General features: G+C 38.1%; 1 protein-coding gene across 4 annotated transcripts in view; it reads right to left on the bottom strand.

Annotated features, from left to right (window-relative positions):
• LOC140672872 (uncharacterized) overlaps positions 1-16,023 on the bottom strand; it is a 43,631-nt gene that overhangs the window by 7,875 nt on the left and 19,733 nt on the right. For all 4 annotated transcript variants that reach the window (XM_072905321.1, XM_072905318.1, XM_072905319.1 and 1 more), the window contains exons 5-8: positions 14,358-15,479; positions 12,250-12,688; positions 10,807-10,907; positions 130-9,927 (exon numbers count right to left, since the gene is read on the bottom strand). In XM_072905321.1, coding sequence (XP_072761422.1) covers positions 130-9,927; positions 10,807-10,907; positions 12,250-12,688; positions 14,358-15,479 — 11,460 coding nt within the window. The remainder of the gene's footprint in view (positions 1-129; positions 9,928-10,806; positions 10,908-12,249; positions 12,689-14,357; positions 15,480-16,023) is intronic.

Here is a 16,023-nt window from a genome sequence, read left to right as displayed (position 1 = left end):
TAACACTTTTTTATATAAATCAGGATAATTATATATTATTTATATATTAAATTATATAATATTCATCGGTTTTATATTTAAACGGTTTATATATTTAAATGAAAAATATATGAAAAATTGGGCACTCACTTGATTCACGGATTCCAGAAGACTGCCGAGACTGTTTTGACTTTCTACGTCCCTCCATCTGTCTCTATTAACTCTAAATCCTTGCGGTTGATCGTCTCGCCTGTGATAAGACTCCGTGTGGTCCAGCTTGATTTTCTTCGCGCCCCTCAGCTCATTCTCGCTGGTAGCTTTCAATCTCGAGCAACACTCTACGAAGAGCTCCTCGTCAAAGTTTAGAATTTTTCCCTGCCGCGGCTCCGTGGTCGACTCGATCTCTCTTGGCACATCCAAAGCGTTATCCTCGATTGCGTCCGTGGGCGCGATCGTTACCACATCCGATCTGTGACCCGATGACGGCGACCTGATAATGATCTTTTCCCCGGAAAACTCGCTGGGGTTCGTCTTTCTGGAAGTATCCTCGTGCGTCATCTTTTCTTCTTCGTCCTCATCGCCGTCTTCCTCCTCGTCCTCTTCGTTGTTAGAGCTACTCTCTATCGAGCTATCGGGGGTCTCGCAAGCGTAGAATGGCGATATTCTTCGACGTCCGAGATCGTTGTCATCATCGTCATCGTCCTCTTCCTGCTCTTCCCCCTCGTCATTGTTATCGTCATTATCAGATTCCCGAATCGTCTGAGAATTTCCATCAAGATTGGCGAATTGATCCTTCACAGTTGGTTTCGTCAAATTGCTGCAGTTGCGTGACATCATAGATATCTCCTGCTTGTGTCTAATTTCCTTCTCCATCGGCTGATTGTCCTTCGCGAGATCATTTTGGTCGAATTCCAAACTTTTTATTGAACATTTCCAGTCTTCACTGGCAGTTCCCTTTTTGTTCTTCTTAGAATTCGCTGGCTGATGATTCATATCCGCGAAAGATTCGTAAGTATCCTTGATAGTCAGATTCTTCGACCGGTTCCTCGATTCACTTGTAAATCGAGTCGTTTCCTCGTTTTGCGTTTCATCCTTCGTTTTTTGATTTTTTAAAGCAATCGATGAGTTATTAGCGGAATTTTTTGAAATCATATTATCTGTTGTTGTCTTATCGATTCCAATTGCATTGAAATTTGAAGAGTTCTGCTTCTTACGATTATTCGAGTCCCTTTTTGATCTTCCGCGTGCATTTTGCGCTTCAATCTGTTCTTGACTTATTAAACTGGTATTTTTCCAAATATCGTCATCTTTATATTTGACACTCTTTGAATTATTCGAATAATCTACGTCTACAGATTCATGAAATACACTTTCTTGCTCCTTGAAATTCTTATGCGTTTCGTTGAGATCCTGATCGTCGGAAAGGTACGATGAAATCTCATTATCAAGAGTTTTCCAGATCTTCTCGCCGGATTTAATCTTACTTTCTCTCCGTCTGCATTTGAACATGTTGAACTGTGAAGACAAAGGAGAACGACGCTCGTTCTTCGCGTTAGCATCCTGCTTTTTACGGTAACTGGAACTATTCTTCGATTTTTCATAGGCGTCGTGAGCGATTTGAAGATTCTCTGTAGAAATCAAGTTCCTACCTTTCGTTCGTTTCTCATTCCATTCTTCCTCGTAATATTTTCCTGGTTCGTCATCTTTGTTGCTCAAATAATAATCATCAAGTTGCTTACTCGTTTCTTTAATCTCGTTTACATTTTCATCACCTTCCCAAAGAGTTAGCGATTCGTCATCGAAGCTTCTGAGTATTTTCTCATCCGCTCTGATCTTGCACTCTCGGTGTCTCCGCTTGGCTGGATTAATAGGTGACAATGATTCACTATGATTCTCGGGTATCGAATTAAAATCCCTTTCTCGTTTTTTTCGGTTCTTTAATTTTCCGTGAACTTCAATATTACTGCCTTTGTCGTTTCCATTTTTTCTGGGAGATAGCTCGGTATCCTTCTTCGTGTCGGAACCAGTAACAATTCCCGAATGACGTTTCTTGTCTTTCTTGTGTCCGTTTTCGGAGATTTTGGTCGATCCGCGCAAACAGGATCTCGCTTCGGAAGCGCTTCTGGATATATCAGAGTCGTCTTCTGACCGCGATACCCAATCATTCAGTACCTCCTTCACCTTGTCTGCTTTCTCGCCGCCGAATACTCTACCAAATACGCTCTTCACGATCTTGCTTTTGCTCGAGGAAGCAGATTCGATTCCGTCAACTTCGTTCTCGCTGTCGCTCGATAGTTGAGCAATCTTGGCTACAGGAACCTTTTTCCTCCTACCTCGAGAGGCTTTTGATTTCCTACGAGTTTCTCGTTCTTTGCTAGTCGACTGGGAACTCCCGGATAATCTCTTGTTAGACAATTCCAGTCGAGTTGTTTTTTTATCGCGGATATTGTCCTTCTCTAAATCGTTTATCATCTTCTCAGCTAACAACTCACAGGAATTTGTGATGGGAAGAAATTTATCCTCAGTGACTTTGTGCTCGCTGTCTTCCGATTCCGATAGCTTTGTTTCTTCTTGGAATATTTCTATCTCCGGAAGTTCCTCTGCCGATTTGCTTGGTTTCTCTTCCGAAATATTCGGTAATTTCTGAATCTCAAAATTCTCATCAAGTCCGATTGCTCTAATGGATTCGACCGTTTTCAAATCATCAATTGTAGTTGATACTTTTTCAATAATTTGCGACGAAAATTCGGTTAAAGATTCGACTGTTGACTTGATTGAAACATTTGCGGTAGTATCATTATAATCAGATTCAGTTTCTGGTTGATATTTTGCATCGTCAGCACATACATTCATCTCCGATAGCATCGATGTATCGACGGCTTTATTCTGTTCTAATGAAATGTTGAAAGCAAGCGTGTCACAATTCTTTGCGAGTATGGTATCAACTATCTTGATGTTCCTAGTTTCTACTTTTTGCTCCGATTGATTTTCAGAATTATTTACCTTGCTGAATGAAATCTCGTCTTCTTCAACTTTTAATTCCTCCTTCTTCGAGTCTCGAATGTGATCTTCAACGGCAGGCACAGACTCAACATTCGATGTCGAAGAATCTACCAGAGTGATCGAAGCAGCTTTTTCAATTAACAGCATTTCGGACTCAACCTGTTCTGTTTTTTCTTCTACTTCGTTGTATTTTGATTTTATCGATTCGGAGACACTACTAGAATTATCTGTCTGTATAAAAAAATTGTTTGTGGCTTGTACAGGATTCTTTCTAGGTCTGCCTCTACTTCGTTTAGAAGGCTGGATATTTGCATCAATATATGGCTCCTTGCCGACCTCGTCAAGATGCTCTTTGGTATGAGAAATTAACTTTTGATCCTTAGTTTTTGATTCTTCTAAACTATTCGTAGCGACAACATTATTCTCATTAACTTCAAACTCCACGTCAGCTGAAGTAGCACTCGAATTCGAAATCATACGATCTTTAAGTCTCGGTCTGCCACGTTTTTTCTTTTTAGTATCAGAATGCGCCATTTCTTGTAACCCGTTCTTAGTCATATCTTCTTCCGCTCCGTTTTGCAGAAAGCGGCTATATTCTAACCTTTCGTTGCAAATCCTCCGTACCACCTCTTCGAACTCTAGCTCCAAATTGTAAGAAATTTTATTTTCCTTCCTATGTTTCTCAATTAACGCTTCATATATCAAGTCTTCGTAATACTGACATCTTTTTGGTCTAAAATTGAAACGATTAATTTCATTTGAAATTTGATTTTTTTCCTTTTTATCAATATCTATCTTGCAGAATTTCTTCGACGTGCTGCTTCTTGTATTCCTCGTAGATTCTATATGTTGTTCGTCCTTTAAATCGGTATCACATGATGATAATTTTGAACAGTTTGTTTCGTCATTCAAAGATTTAACAATCGATTCTACATGGTTCTTCGTTTCGGTTGAATCCGCATGTTGAATTTCTTCAGGTACGTCTTCGGTTTCCTTTACTGTTTGTATCGCTTCTTTTGTCGAACTATGCTCGCAAGATTGCGAATTCCATTCAAGATCATTAACCGAATTCAGAGGTTCTTCCGAAATAAATTTCGATCCTTCCAACTCGGGAGAATCCAAGATCAAATGTTCCTCCGCTAGGTTCCTCTTCTTCGACTTATTACGCTTCTTTTCGCCATTCTTGTTTCGTCCTGATTCTTCTTGTTTCTTCTGAATTTGATTGATGGGAGTGGACGATGACACTGGTTCCTCTGGCGTCACTTGATCGGTCAGAACATATTCGTCGTGGCTCATATTTTCGGTGATTTTGCAGATCTCCTCGTCTAGCAATTTATCCTCCAACGTTTCCTGTCTCGTTATTCCTAAATCTACTAGAGATTCCGTGCTAGTTCTGTAAGGATCATAATTTTTGTTCGATTCCAAGGACTTCTGAATGACTTCATGAGATTGAGCATCGTCGCTCTTCGCTTCTCGGTCGTTTGCTTGATTACTTTTCCTTTTGTCGTCAACTTCTTTAGCATTTTCAAACGTGCTATTGTCAACAGGTTCAATTTTGTCCTTGGTAGATTTCGCCATCTGCGACAGGTGGGACTGCGAAAGTGTATGCTTCTTCAGGGAACTTTTACGAGTAAAACTAGTGGCACATACGTCACAAAAAAACCTAGCCGCCTCTTTTGTTAATTTCTTCTGTTTTTCCACTATCAAAATTTGGCCAGTTTTTGTGTGCCCTACAGTAAAGTTACCAGCCGCACGTTTCTTCGGGGTGATCGGATCATCCGGAGAATCGTAATTACTTGATACTAATTGTTCCGTGGAGGCATCTTTGTTTACTGATTCATCTGTTATTGGTTTATCATCTGTGTCCTCATTTTGTAAAGCTAAAGATTTCTCAGCCATTTCAAACTCTCGCTCAATGTTCTCTAAAGCTTTTGCGTTTTCTAATGAAGCTTGGATATCCATCGGAATATCGATATCGTCCACATCAGAGAGATCAAGATGTTCATCGAGCAATGATTGAGCGTTTTGCGTCTTCTTCAAATTTTCTTCATCGCTCTTTGAAACTATCGATTCTGCTCGTTCATTATCGCCAGTTATACTCTCTTCCTTCTTTTTTCTCCTAGCGAATCGTTTCTTCCTGAAATAACTGGACTCGCTGACACACGAGCTTTCAGATAGGTCATCCATACTTTCAGTGTCTTGACTGCGAATGCTGGATACGGCGAGATCTTCACTTGATAGCTGTGTCTTCTTTTTGAACATGGATCTTGTCTTAACTAGAGATGGAATAAACCCGATCGAACCTGAAGAACTTGACTTTTCCAACTTCTTCGTATTTGGTTGTTCTCGCACAATATGTTTCTTACATTCTATTTGCTCTTCGATTTTTTCAATCAAATTAGACATCTCGCCAACTTCTGCAAGTTCTTCGTTTATCCTAGGCTCTTCGATAATACTTTCGCTATTGCAGCGATCATCTTCAGACATCAACTTCTTTTTCGGACTCCGTTTCTTCACGCTTTGCAATAGATCCTTCACTTCTGGTACCTTGAAATGCTCTAAACTGGCAGATAATTGCTCGTTAGAATCTGTAATGTTAAGTTCCTCATTAAATTTCGAAGCGACTTTGACAGGCTCGTCTTTTGGTAAATCTAAATGTTCATCTGCTAATGACTTTTTCTTTTTACCAGATTTCTTTGTTGTTTTTGAAGACATCAAATTAACAAAGCTCGAATCTGCATTTTGAGTTTCTTCACATTTCTTGGATTCTGAACAGAAGGACTTGTCTAAAGAAGCGTCCAAGTTTTCGTTACAAGTCTCGACTTTCATCGATTTCCCATCAGTAAGTTTCATAGAATCTGCTTTGGATGATGAAGATAATAAATGTTTTTCCTCATTAACTGGCTTCACAGAAGTTTGAAGAACATTTGAAAGAGACTGTGATTTCCTCTTCGATGTACGCCGATGTGAAGATTCATTTGCATCGTCTGTTTGATTTTTCTTTTGAGTTCTATCCATAGATTTTCCATTTTTAATATTCTTTTTCAAAGATAATGCAGAGGATTCGACACTTTCCTCGATCGATTCTATCGATCGAGCATTGTCTTCGACAGGTTCGTCAGAAATTATTTTATCAACGGCTCTTTCAAGGCTTGCTGTTAACTCATTCGCTTCTTCATAAGCCGCTTCTGGAAGACTGGCACATTTCTCCAAATTTGATTCATCTTCGGTAAAAATCTTTTCTAAATTCGCTAGCTCCGTATCTTTGATATTTTTGCTTTCGCTACGTTCAAGTTTCTCAACTTCAGGATCTGTTTTCAAAATGCTTTCGTTTTCTTTTTCAACAAGCTGTTCAACGTCTTGCTCAACGTCTTGCTCAACATCTTGCTTAGGGTTAGACGCCGAATGGATAACATCAAACTGAAGATCTTTCTGCATATTTTTTTCGGCAACCTCTTCAACGACTCCTAATGATCTTCTTTTGCTTTTCTTCGGCCAGCTTGCGTTCTTTAATAATCTCTTGCTAGATTTTCTTCTAGATTTTACGTCACTTTCCTTCTTTTCGAGTGTTTCTACATTTAATTTTTGTGTCGTAATTGACGAAATGGAAATTTCCGTTAAAGTATCCGTCAATGATGATGGACTTTCATCCGGAATTTCCATCGGAATAATTGCTTCTTCATTCGTTGCAGATTTATTCTCGCAAGATTCAGCCTGCAATTCCTCAACGGAACGCATGGTATCGCTCATTTGTCTATTCACGATATAATCATTATCTTTCGTTTCAATATCTGACATATCATTTACCTTAGTTTGATTCTTACTCTGAACCTGCATTTCAATCTTCGTCGCTAAATTTTCTTCAAGATCATCTTGAATCATCAACAAATCCGTTAAACGTTCGGAAGCCGCATTCTTGATGTCAATTATATCATCTTCTAACGATCGAATTTCAGAAGTGGCAATTACTGATTTTTCATCAGTAGATGTACTCGTTATATTTTCATTATTTTCATTCTTCGAGACATAGCTTACCTCGCTAAAATTCACGCTCTCTGTATTATCTGCCAAAGCAGGTCCAACTTCGTCGAGAATGCTAGTCAACTCATCGGCGGCGTTATCCAGAAGGGAACCTACCTCACCTTCCAACAGAGCGTCCTTTTGCTTGGCTATCTTCGACACAATCTTTTCCAGGTAAGAACCCTTACCTTTGGGTTTTCTCCTGGATAAATCGAGGATGATGTCATTGGCTGGTGAATGTACTTTGGCAGTCGAGACTTTAGACGATAAATCGATCTGATCTGCAAAAGCATTATTATCCTGCGCTTTATCAATACAAGGACGAGCATTCTTTTCATCATCCGCGTGATGATTGTCGTTTGCATTCGTCGCTATGATTTCATCTTCCGCGGATTCTTGCTCACTCCTAGAGAGAACCGATAGTTCACTAAACGCCGAGTCCACCGCGATTACATTGTCCTCACCGCCACCGGGTTGTTGCGTGCTTCCATTACGCGCAATTCTGTCTGGATTGTCTAGACTGGTTTGAACCGTCAACACCTGCACGCTCTGCTCCACGGGAATGTTTATGCCTTCCGTCAAAATGCCGATGACATTGTTCAAAGATCTCTTCCTCGATGATCTTTCTCGACGGGCGCCCCATGTTTTTTTGGGCCTCGTTACTTTCAATTTGTTGTGAACGTTTACAGAAGTCTCCAAAGAGTTCTCCTTGCCACTATCGACAGATAAGTTGCTCGTTTCGGATTGCAAGTGACTCAGACTAAGATTTACCATTGTCGAGTCGCGATCGTCGGAATTAGTATTACTATCGCCTTCACTTTCATTTTTGTCGGCCTCTTCAAAGTCCTCTTTCTTCTGGGCTTTTTTCTCGTTCGTGATATTTTCACTGTTATTCTGTTTTTCCACCACACGTGCGTCGAGTTCTTCAGCCTCGTCAACCGATTTATTGCGACGGCGCTTCCCAAATAAACCGCTGCCCTTTTGAGAGTTGCTTGCACTTTCCAAAGACGACTCACTCCTTGCGTCAATTAATGATCTTCTTGTCTGTCTACTGTCGACCTTATCCTCGATATCGACGCTATCGATTTCCTTCGTCTTTGCGTTTGCTCGGTTATCTCTTTTGCTTTGTTGACTTTTTTCGTTTTGCGCAACATTGTCAGTCGCGTCTTTCGTCATTGCGTTGTTAACCGAATGCTTCTCTAGATTAATCGTCTTCATCATCTTGTCGTCGCTCTTTTTCTCGTTTTTCCTAGACGATTTCCTAGTTGGTTCTATCTTCTCCTTCTTACTATTAGCCCCGGTCGAATTGTCCAATTCGTCATCAAGTTCTCGCGGAATCTTGTCGCTCGCTTGGAGTATTTTCGATCTTGGCGTCGATTGTCTTAGATTGCGTTTCGAACCAGTATCGTTAGACGCCAGCTCTAACGTATTCAAGAGATCTTCTTTGCTAGCTGAACCCAAGAGTTTCTTTACTTCAAACGGGATGTCTGCTGGTAGTTTCACAGAATCTTTTTCTACTCTGGTTTTCGAGGTGCTTCGAGTTTCTTTCGTCGTTTCTTCCTTCTTTGGTTTTGAATCCTTTTTAGCGATTATTTCACTCTTTGATGTTTCTTCTTTGCTGTTTTCGCCATTATTAGCATTTTTGATGTTCAAACTTTTCCTATTTTTCGCTCTTTTTTCCTTCAGCGTCATCGAGCTATTTTTAGAGAGCTCATTTTCTTCTACCATCTCGACCTCCTTCCGTTTCGTCGTGTCTTTCGGCCGTTGTTTCGGCTTTCGTCCCCGCGTCGATTTCTGTTCCTTCGTACTTTTCTCTAATGCAATCTCGCGATCAGTATTAACCTCGATATTATCCTCTTTCTCTTTTGAAATGTACTTTGCGGAAGTTCGAAGGGTTTTTTGATCCTGAATAGATCCCGATGATGTGACTGGCGATAAGATGGGTAGGTCGTTCGTCGATTTATCGGCATATTCTTCGTTGGAGGACACAACTTGCACTACTGGTTCTAAAGTCGGCATCTTGTCGCTGTCCGACGATAGCCGCGTGATTCTTCGTGGCAGCTGTATCGCGGCTTTCTTCAATTTTTGAATTGTCTTCGACTTCAGCAATTTAGTTTCAACCGAATTGACAGCCTTAGGTTTCCCGTCGTCCATTTTTACCTCTGACAATTTCGCCGATGAGTTTTTATTTGGATTGCGAGCGAACTTTCCGTCTTGCGTTCGTAACTGTAACTTCGCTTTGAGGGAGGCGTTCAAGGACGCCACCGGATCCACGGGGCGTTTCCTCTTCAATGTGCCTTGCATTAATTTACTCTTATTCCTTATTCCAAGAACCGTTGATATTCTTTTGCTAGGACCGATGTTATCTTTATCGGCCGTTCTTGGCAGTGTCTTCGAATTCTTTGGTGTATTCTTTGGAGAGGACGTTTCCTCGCCTTTTGCATCGTTCTTTGAACTAGAACTTTTCAACTTCATGGATTTGCCCTTTGTTTTTAAATTCGCCAGCTTATCTCCAGCTTTACCTCGAAATTGAGAGCTGTTGATCGAGTTACTCGTTTTCGTCTTCATGTTCCCCTTTTTGCCAAAAAGTCTAGGTCGTCCAACTACTCTCGGACGAACGATTTTATCATCCGAACTCGAAGCCTTGCTGGCTAAGAAACCCTCGTTGATCTCTTTGGCATCCCTCTTAACTTCGTCCTCGGCGTCGACATTTTTGTTGCTGTTATCGTCCGTTCTCTTCCCGGTCTCGTGACACTTCTTCACGACGCTCTCGATCACCGCGGTTATGTTGTCGCTTCGACAGCGATTCCGTTGAATCGACTTGGCATTCTTCAGCAACTTATTCCTCAGAGCGGCTTTGTTACGCGAGATTCGTGAAACGGACGAATTGTCGCCGATTATGCGTGGCCTCGTTCTGGTCTGCACCTGTTTCAATAAAATTCAAACATATTGCTATAACGATCATATCGATGCATATCTTTCTAATAAACTTTCATTTCATTGAAACAAAAATTTAAATTTAATAACTTTACGTTTATATATTTTATAATGACAATTTAATAAACAAGACAAAGTAAAAGGAACATGTTGATTGAGGCAAAAAAAATGTTTTTTAAATCGTTTTTCTAAAGAATTGAACGTTATACGATAATATAAAAATCGCTCAATCTGCTTGGGATTGTGTGAACGTGTATTTGTGATGAGCATGTATGTCAACTAATCGATGCCTCCGCTCATGTGCGACGAGGCGCGCAAGGCAATAACGCTTTATCATCATTTTGAGTCTCGATTTTTTTAGTGACTCTTCCTTGTCGCTATTATTTGGGATATTTGTGTCGGGTTAACATCACAATGACATTTTACTTACATCACTGTCCTGATAGTATATATTATATGCTTATGTTTTTATAATTTCGATTAATCTCATTTATTATTTTTTGTCAATGTTGATTTCTCTACTCAAAGTACTGTAAAAAATAAAAAAATAATATATTATGTCATTTTCTTTTTGATAATTTGTACAAATAAAAAAAGAAGCAATTATTTAAGATATATTAATGAAAACATTTTATTAAGCGATTTCTCCATCGAAATGGTTAGAAAGATTTAATCATATTATGCAAAAGTTTTATATAGAAAGTCTATTGAGAATAGACATTACGCCATTAATATCTTAATTAAATCAGTTGACAATTATAATCGACGCCACTAATACCCTTTACGATTCTAATATCGATCCAATTTTGATCGAATATATTACTGAGACGAGGTAGACTCATTGTTCCGCACGATTAAGTTACTTACGTTACGTAGCTTGCTGTGCGATCGCATCGCATTGTCCTGCATAACTTTCCTCGTAGCCCTCTTAGCCGGTAGATTGGCTAACATTTTTTGAATACTCTCGCCTGAGAACAAGTGATTATTGATTGCAATGTTACATATGAAATGGTCATAAAAATTCTCAAAGACGATATATTTAAGGATGTTTAGTACTTATTTTTAAAAATATAGGAATTTAATAAAATTTGCACAGATTGTTCTGATACATGTTCAGAGACTTATAAAAAAAACCTCGAGTTGATTCACTGAAGCAATCAAAAATTATAAGGATTTTAATGTGCAATGAATTTACCCGTCGATATTATTATAAATATAATTATTTATATAAATAAGTATAAATATAATTATTTCTGTCCTTTTTAGCCCTTAAATTGATACGATTACAGATTTTCTATCTTATAAAAAACCTGTGATCGTGTTGATTTAAGAGCTAAAATAGATAGAAATAATAATAGGAATTTAATCAAAATTTGCAAAAATATAGTTTAAATATAGAGGAAATATTTGATCACATAATTTTGGTCAAGTACTGACTAGTTCAAAAGATATTGAATATAATTTTTTCAACTTCGTCCTATTATCCGAAATGACATATTATTTATTGTGAAAACGTGGCAACATAGCATTCAGCTGAGCCTTCTTTTGTCATTTTAAATAACCTATCTTTTCATGTGAAGAAGCCTCTATATACAAACGTGTAAGCGAGAAGCGACTAGGCCTCATATGTAAATTTGCAATTTGACCAATTTATGAAAAATTACCATGTTGCCGCGTTTCTTTCTTCTCGGAGAAATGACAAATTATTAAAATTATCAAAAAAATAGTTAAAAATCTTCTATATTTTGTCATTACTCACTATTATAATTTTTATTCTGACATTTTAAATTACTCTGTACAAATAAATTTTTTTATTTTTATAATTCAAATTTTGTGCTATAATGTTAAAATCGAGGTACCGTCAATGATAAAAGTTTCTCATTATAATTTAAGAAACACGAAAATTCTCCGAAAAAAAAAGCAACAGAAGTTGGAAAATACATTTCTACACTCTAGCTATGAATAAATAATAAGATTTTATGCAATTTTTATAATAATCATATACTAAGATATATGAGAAAAGTATATTTATATTCGTCAATTCCGACTACTTTTTGCTCCGATTGTAGGTGCTAAACATCCTTAAATATTATTCTTATAAATTCAGTTTAAAATCTCTATTAAATCAAAGATATAGTCTACTTTTTTTACTAAAAGATGATATATTTCTTGCGTTTCATTTATCCACTTGTGAGAACCTATTTTATATTATATGGAATATAATATAAAAGTCTGCACCAGAAGCTAATATCGCATACAAGTTTGCAAAATCTTCTTGCGTCAACATAGTAGGAAAAAAAAAAGTCTTACGGTCGCTCGGTCGGACTCTAGGTCCAGTTGGAGCCTGCTTCTCCTTGGGCCGTTCCGGGTTGACGATCCGCGGCTGGGTCTGCGAATTTTGTATGTTTCTCTTCATGCCGCGCTGACGTCGCCGACGGCTGCGACTGCCGAACGGCCGCCACTTGCACTTCCTTTTGCCGCTGCCGAGGAGGCCGAGCAGCCAGGCGTGGTCGCCGCCGCATTCCAGCATATGACGGTGCAGCTCGGCCACGTTCAAGCAACTCTTGGAGCACTTGGTGCACACCGTTTCCACGAGCGTGGCATCGCGCGCTTCGTCGGTAGGCGCGTCTTGTCCCGGAAGATACAGATGTTTGTAATGCTCGCGCTGGTCGCCAGTCAGCTCAAAGTGCGAGCACAGGACGCGCGGGTGCGTAGAAGCTTTGTGATCCTCCATCTCCTTTAGCGTAATCTGCAACGCGATAACAATATTCAATGCTTCATATTCAACTGGACCTGATTGGTTCGTTTGCTTCTCGAAGGTGTTTCAATCGATGCAAATGGGATTAACGCGACATAGAACGATTTCTTGCCTTTTTTTTCTTTTTCATTTTTATTATATATGTATGAGTCACTTACGTTTACAACAATGCGAAAGCCCGCATAGACATTATTTTTATGTTACTGAGATTACATACAAGTGAAAAATTTTGTTTTGGTTTAGCATTACAAATTGCACTATTCATTCCAGTGACTTGTGCATATACTTAATAAGCCACTGTAAAAACAAAGTTGCACGAATGAGTTGGCGATTTAGTCGAATCGCCGCGAGCGCTTATACCATTCAGTCCGAATGTATCGCGTGAATGTCAAAGATCAAGTACGCTACTTGATACATTATCTACATCATTCGCACCAATTGAAATGCACCGTTCGCCACGTGACAGCAATATCTGAAACCATCTTAAAGGATTGTGTACAAACTTGCAATGCAAAAAAACTATAATTTACCATTTATAGTGAGTATCACATTTTGTTTAATCGCTATATCCGTAATTTTATACTTTTTTAAACATTGTTGGAGTATCTCGCATTAAACTCGACTCGCAAATTATCTTCGACATATATATTTTTATTATTGTAATGAAACAAATTAATTAAATTTATCAATTAAAATTTCTATTTATTTGTTTGATAAAAGTAATTTTTTTAAATGCGTATATAAAAACAACATAGAGGAAAAGAGATATATTTTACATATTTATAATAAATTATTCTACAGTATAAAACAGTCTTTATATTATTGCTCCAGCTGATGTTTTGATTATCACAAAAGACACTGAGAACAAAAGGCAGGTAATAAAAGTAATATTTATACCGGAAATAAAAGCTAAAACTTAAATTATTATGTGTTATATAACGATGTGATTGTGGGGTCCTTTAAAAAAAAAAAAGAAAAAGTATGATAAAATGTTTTTTCATTAAACACTTTTCAAATTATAAGGCTTCAAAGTTGCAATATTTTGACATAAAACACAAGATATCTCGTAAAATATTTATTTCTCGATTATCTTATCCTAATACTTTTATGCACAGAATAATGAGACGAATCAATTGGTGTAAAGAAAACACCTAGTTATCTTTAAGAAAAACTTTGAATTTGCAACTAGCAGTTACACATTTTTACTTTAACATAATTGTGTGTTTTAATTACGCCAATTAATTTGTCTCGTTATTCTGTGCATAAAAGTATTAGGGTAAGATAATCGAAAAATAAATAGTTTACGAGATATCTTGTGTTTTATGTCAAAATATTGCAACTTTGAAGCCTTATAACTCGAAAAGTGTTTAATAAAAAAACATTTTATCATAGTGTTTTGGAAAGCTCTCAAGATAAGCTACAAGAATATGCAAAAATATGTAGGGTGTTCCATTTAAGAAATTCAAAATGATCTTCACGTGACCTTCATGTGACTCTTCAAGGTCAAATTAATGGCACCATCTTATGTCCCCCTAGAAACCATACAACTTTTGTCTGAAACATTTTTTCGAATTTTCCATATTTTTCGAGATATTTCACTAGAGGAATTCAAATGGGACACCCTGTATATATACATACACTGTATATATAATATACTTACGTGTTTGGAACCACATGCGCCGCATATATAAATTCGTGTTCGTGACCATTCGCCACTCAGCTCTGCGTAAATGATTTCTTCAATATTGGCGGCTTCATTTCCGTTTTGTTCCCGCCTCCTCAGTCTCATAAAATCTGCAAATTCCGTGGTGAATTCTGTAGCGCTAGATGATTTTGTTAGACACGATGACGAAGTCATGGACGATTCTTCCGTCGTCGTCTCCTTCTTAATCTCGTTTGGGGGCGGTTCGCCAGGATCGCAACAGGCAACATCGAGACTCGTGGAAGCTGTGTCGACGACATTATAACTCCCATCGACATTATCTTGACTATTGGTTGCCGTTTCGACGACAGATTCAACCTGTTCTTGATCACGAAGAGACACTTCAGTGATCTCGCAGGACGACAACGGAATTTGATTTAGCCTGCTAATAGTGAGGCGTTCCTTGATCAGCTGCTGCTTCTTTCGAAGTGATAGCTGCGTAGAGATGTCAAATTTGCTAAGGTCTTTAATCGAGCACGTCCACTGTTCCCTGCCGTCATATTTACGTGGAAAGTTATACTTCTCGAAGGAGACTCTACGTGGCCGTGAACCACTGCTAGTTTTACCAGCCTTGCGCGCATATTCGCTCGAGTTTTCATACTCTTCGCCGGCCGAGTAATCCTTGCTGTAAACTGGCGTCGCCGCGGTTAGCGAGATGTCGATGGGAAATTGAATCTGATTGACGCTATGCTCGTAATACGATTGTTGTGGCGGTTGTTGCTGAGATTTTGATTCTGTCGACGTCGTCGTTGCGCTAGAAACAGTGATCGATGGTGTGTACGATGATGAGCCGCTGCTGCCAATCGTCTGCAGCTTGCCATCCAAATGGTGTAGCAGGTTCTCGCGGATATTACAGCTCACATTGCTGTAAAAAGAACTATCAAACTCAGGACTGGCCGGGTTATCGATGGAATCCCGTGTCACGATGAGTTTTGTCCGGCTGCTATCTGTTTGTCGACTATCACCTTGACTTGTCTCTAATTCTTTTTCTTCGGATCTTCTCTCTCTAACTGATGACATTTTTATCATCTCGCGGTTACAAAATTCCTTGCAGGGCGAGTCTTCTTTGATTTTCTCTAACTGCAAAAAGTGTTTGTTTGAAAATGATAAAAAAAAATTATTTGATTTGAAGGTTCAAATTGAATATTAATTTTTTGATGTATTCAATTAAAAAAAAAAAAAAAAAAAAAAAAAAAAAAAAAACTAATAATACAGATATTCAGAAATTATTAAATCTTAAGATTTACAAACAAGATAATTATACAGTCTATTATACAGTTACATATATGTATAATAAAAAATTATATTAATAATTATACAATCTATTATAAAATGATGAAAAAGTTGCAACGACAATTGTGAAACACAATGATTTAGCACAAGCATATGAAACAGAAAAAGGAAAAAAATAATCCAAAATAAAAGAAAGCTTAAAAACAATTTTTGAAAATAATTACATATAATTACAGTGTAGAATAATATCAATAATGTGTTTATAGTACCTAAGCCAAGAGTAGATCAACAGAAGGGGAACAGAAGACTAACAAACTTTAAGATAAGATTTAAGTAACCTTCAGCAAAATAAACAGCGAGCAAAGCTTAAACGAAGGTTTTGTTCTAGAAC

This window comes from Anoplolepis gracilipes, chromosome 14 (assembly GCF_047496725.1).
Source record: "Anoplolepis gracilipes chromosome 14, ASM4749672v1, whole genome shotgun sequence".
Lineage (NCBI taxonomy): Eukaryota > Metazoa > Arthropoda > Insecta > Hymenoptera > Formicidae > Anoplolepis > Anoplolepis gracilipes.
This window is presented reverse-complemented; position numbering and strand designations above follow the sequence as displayed.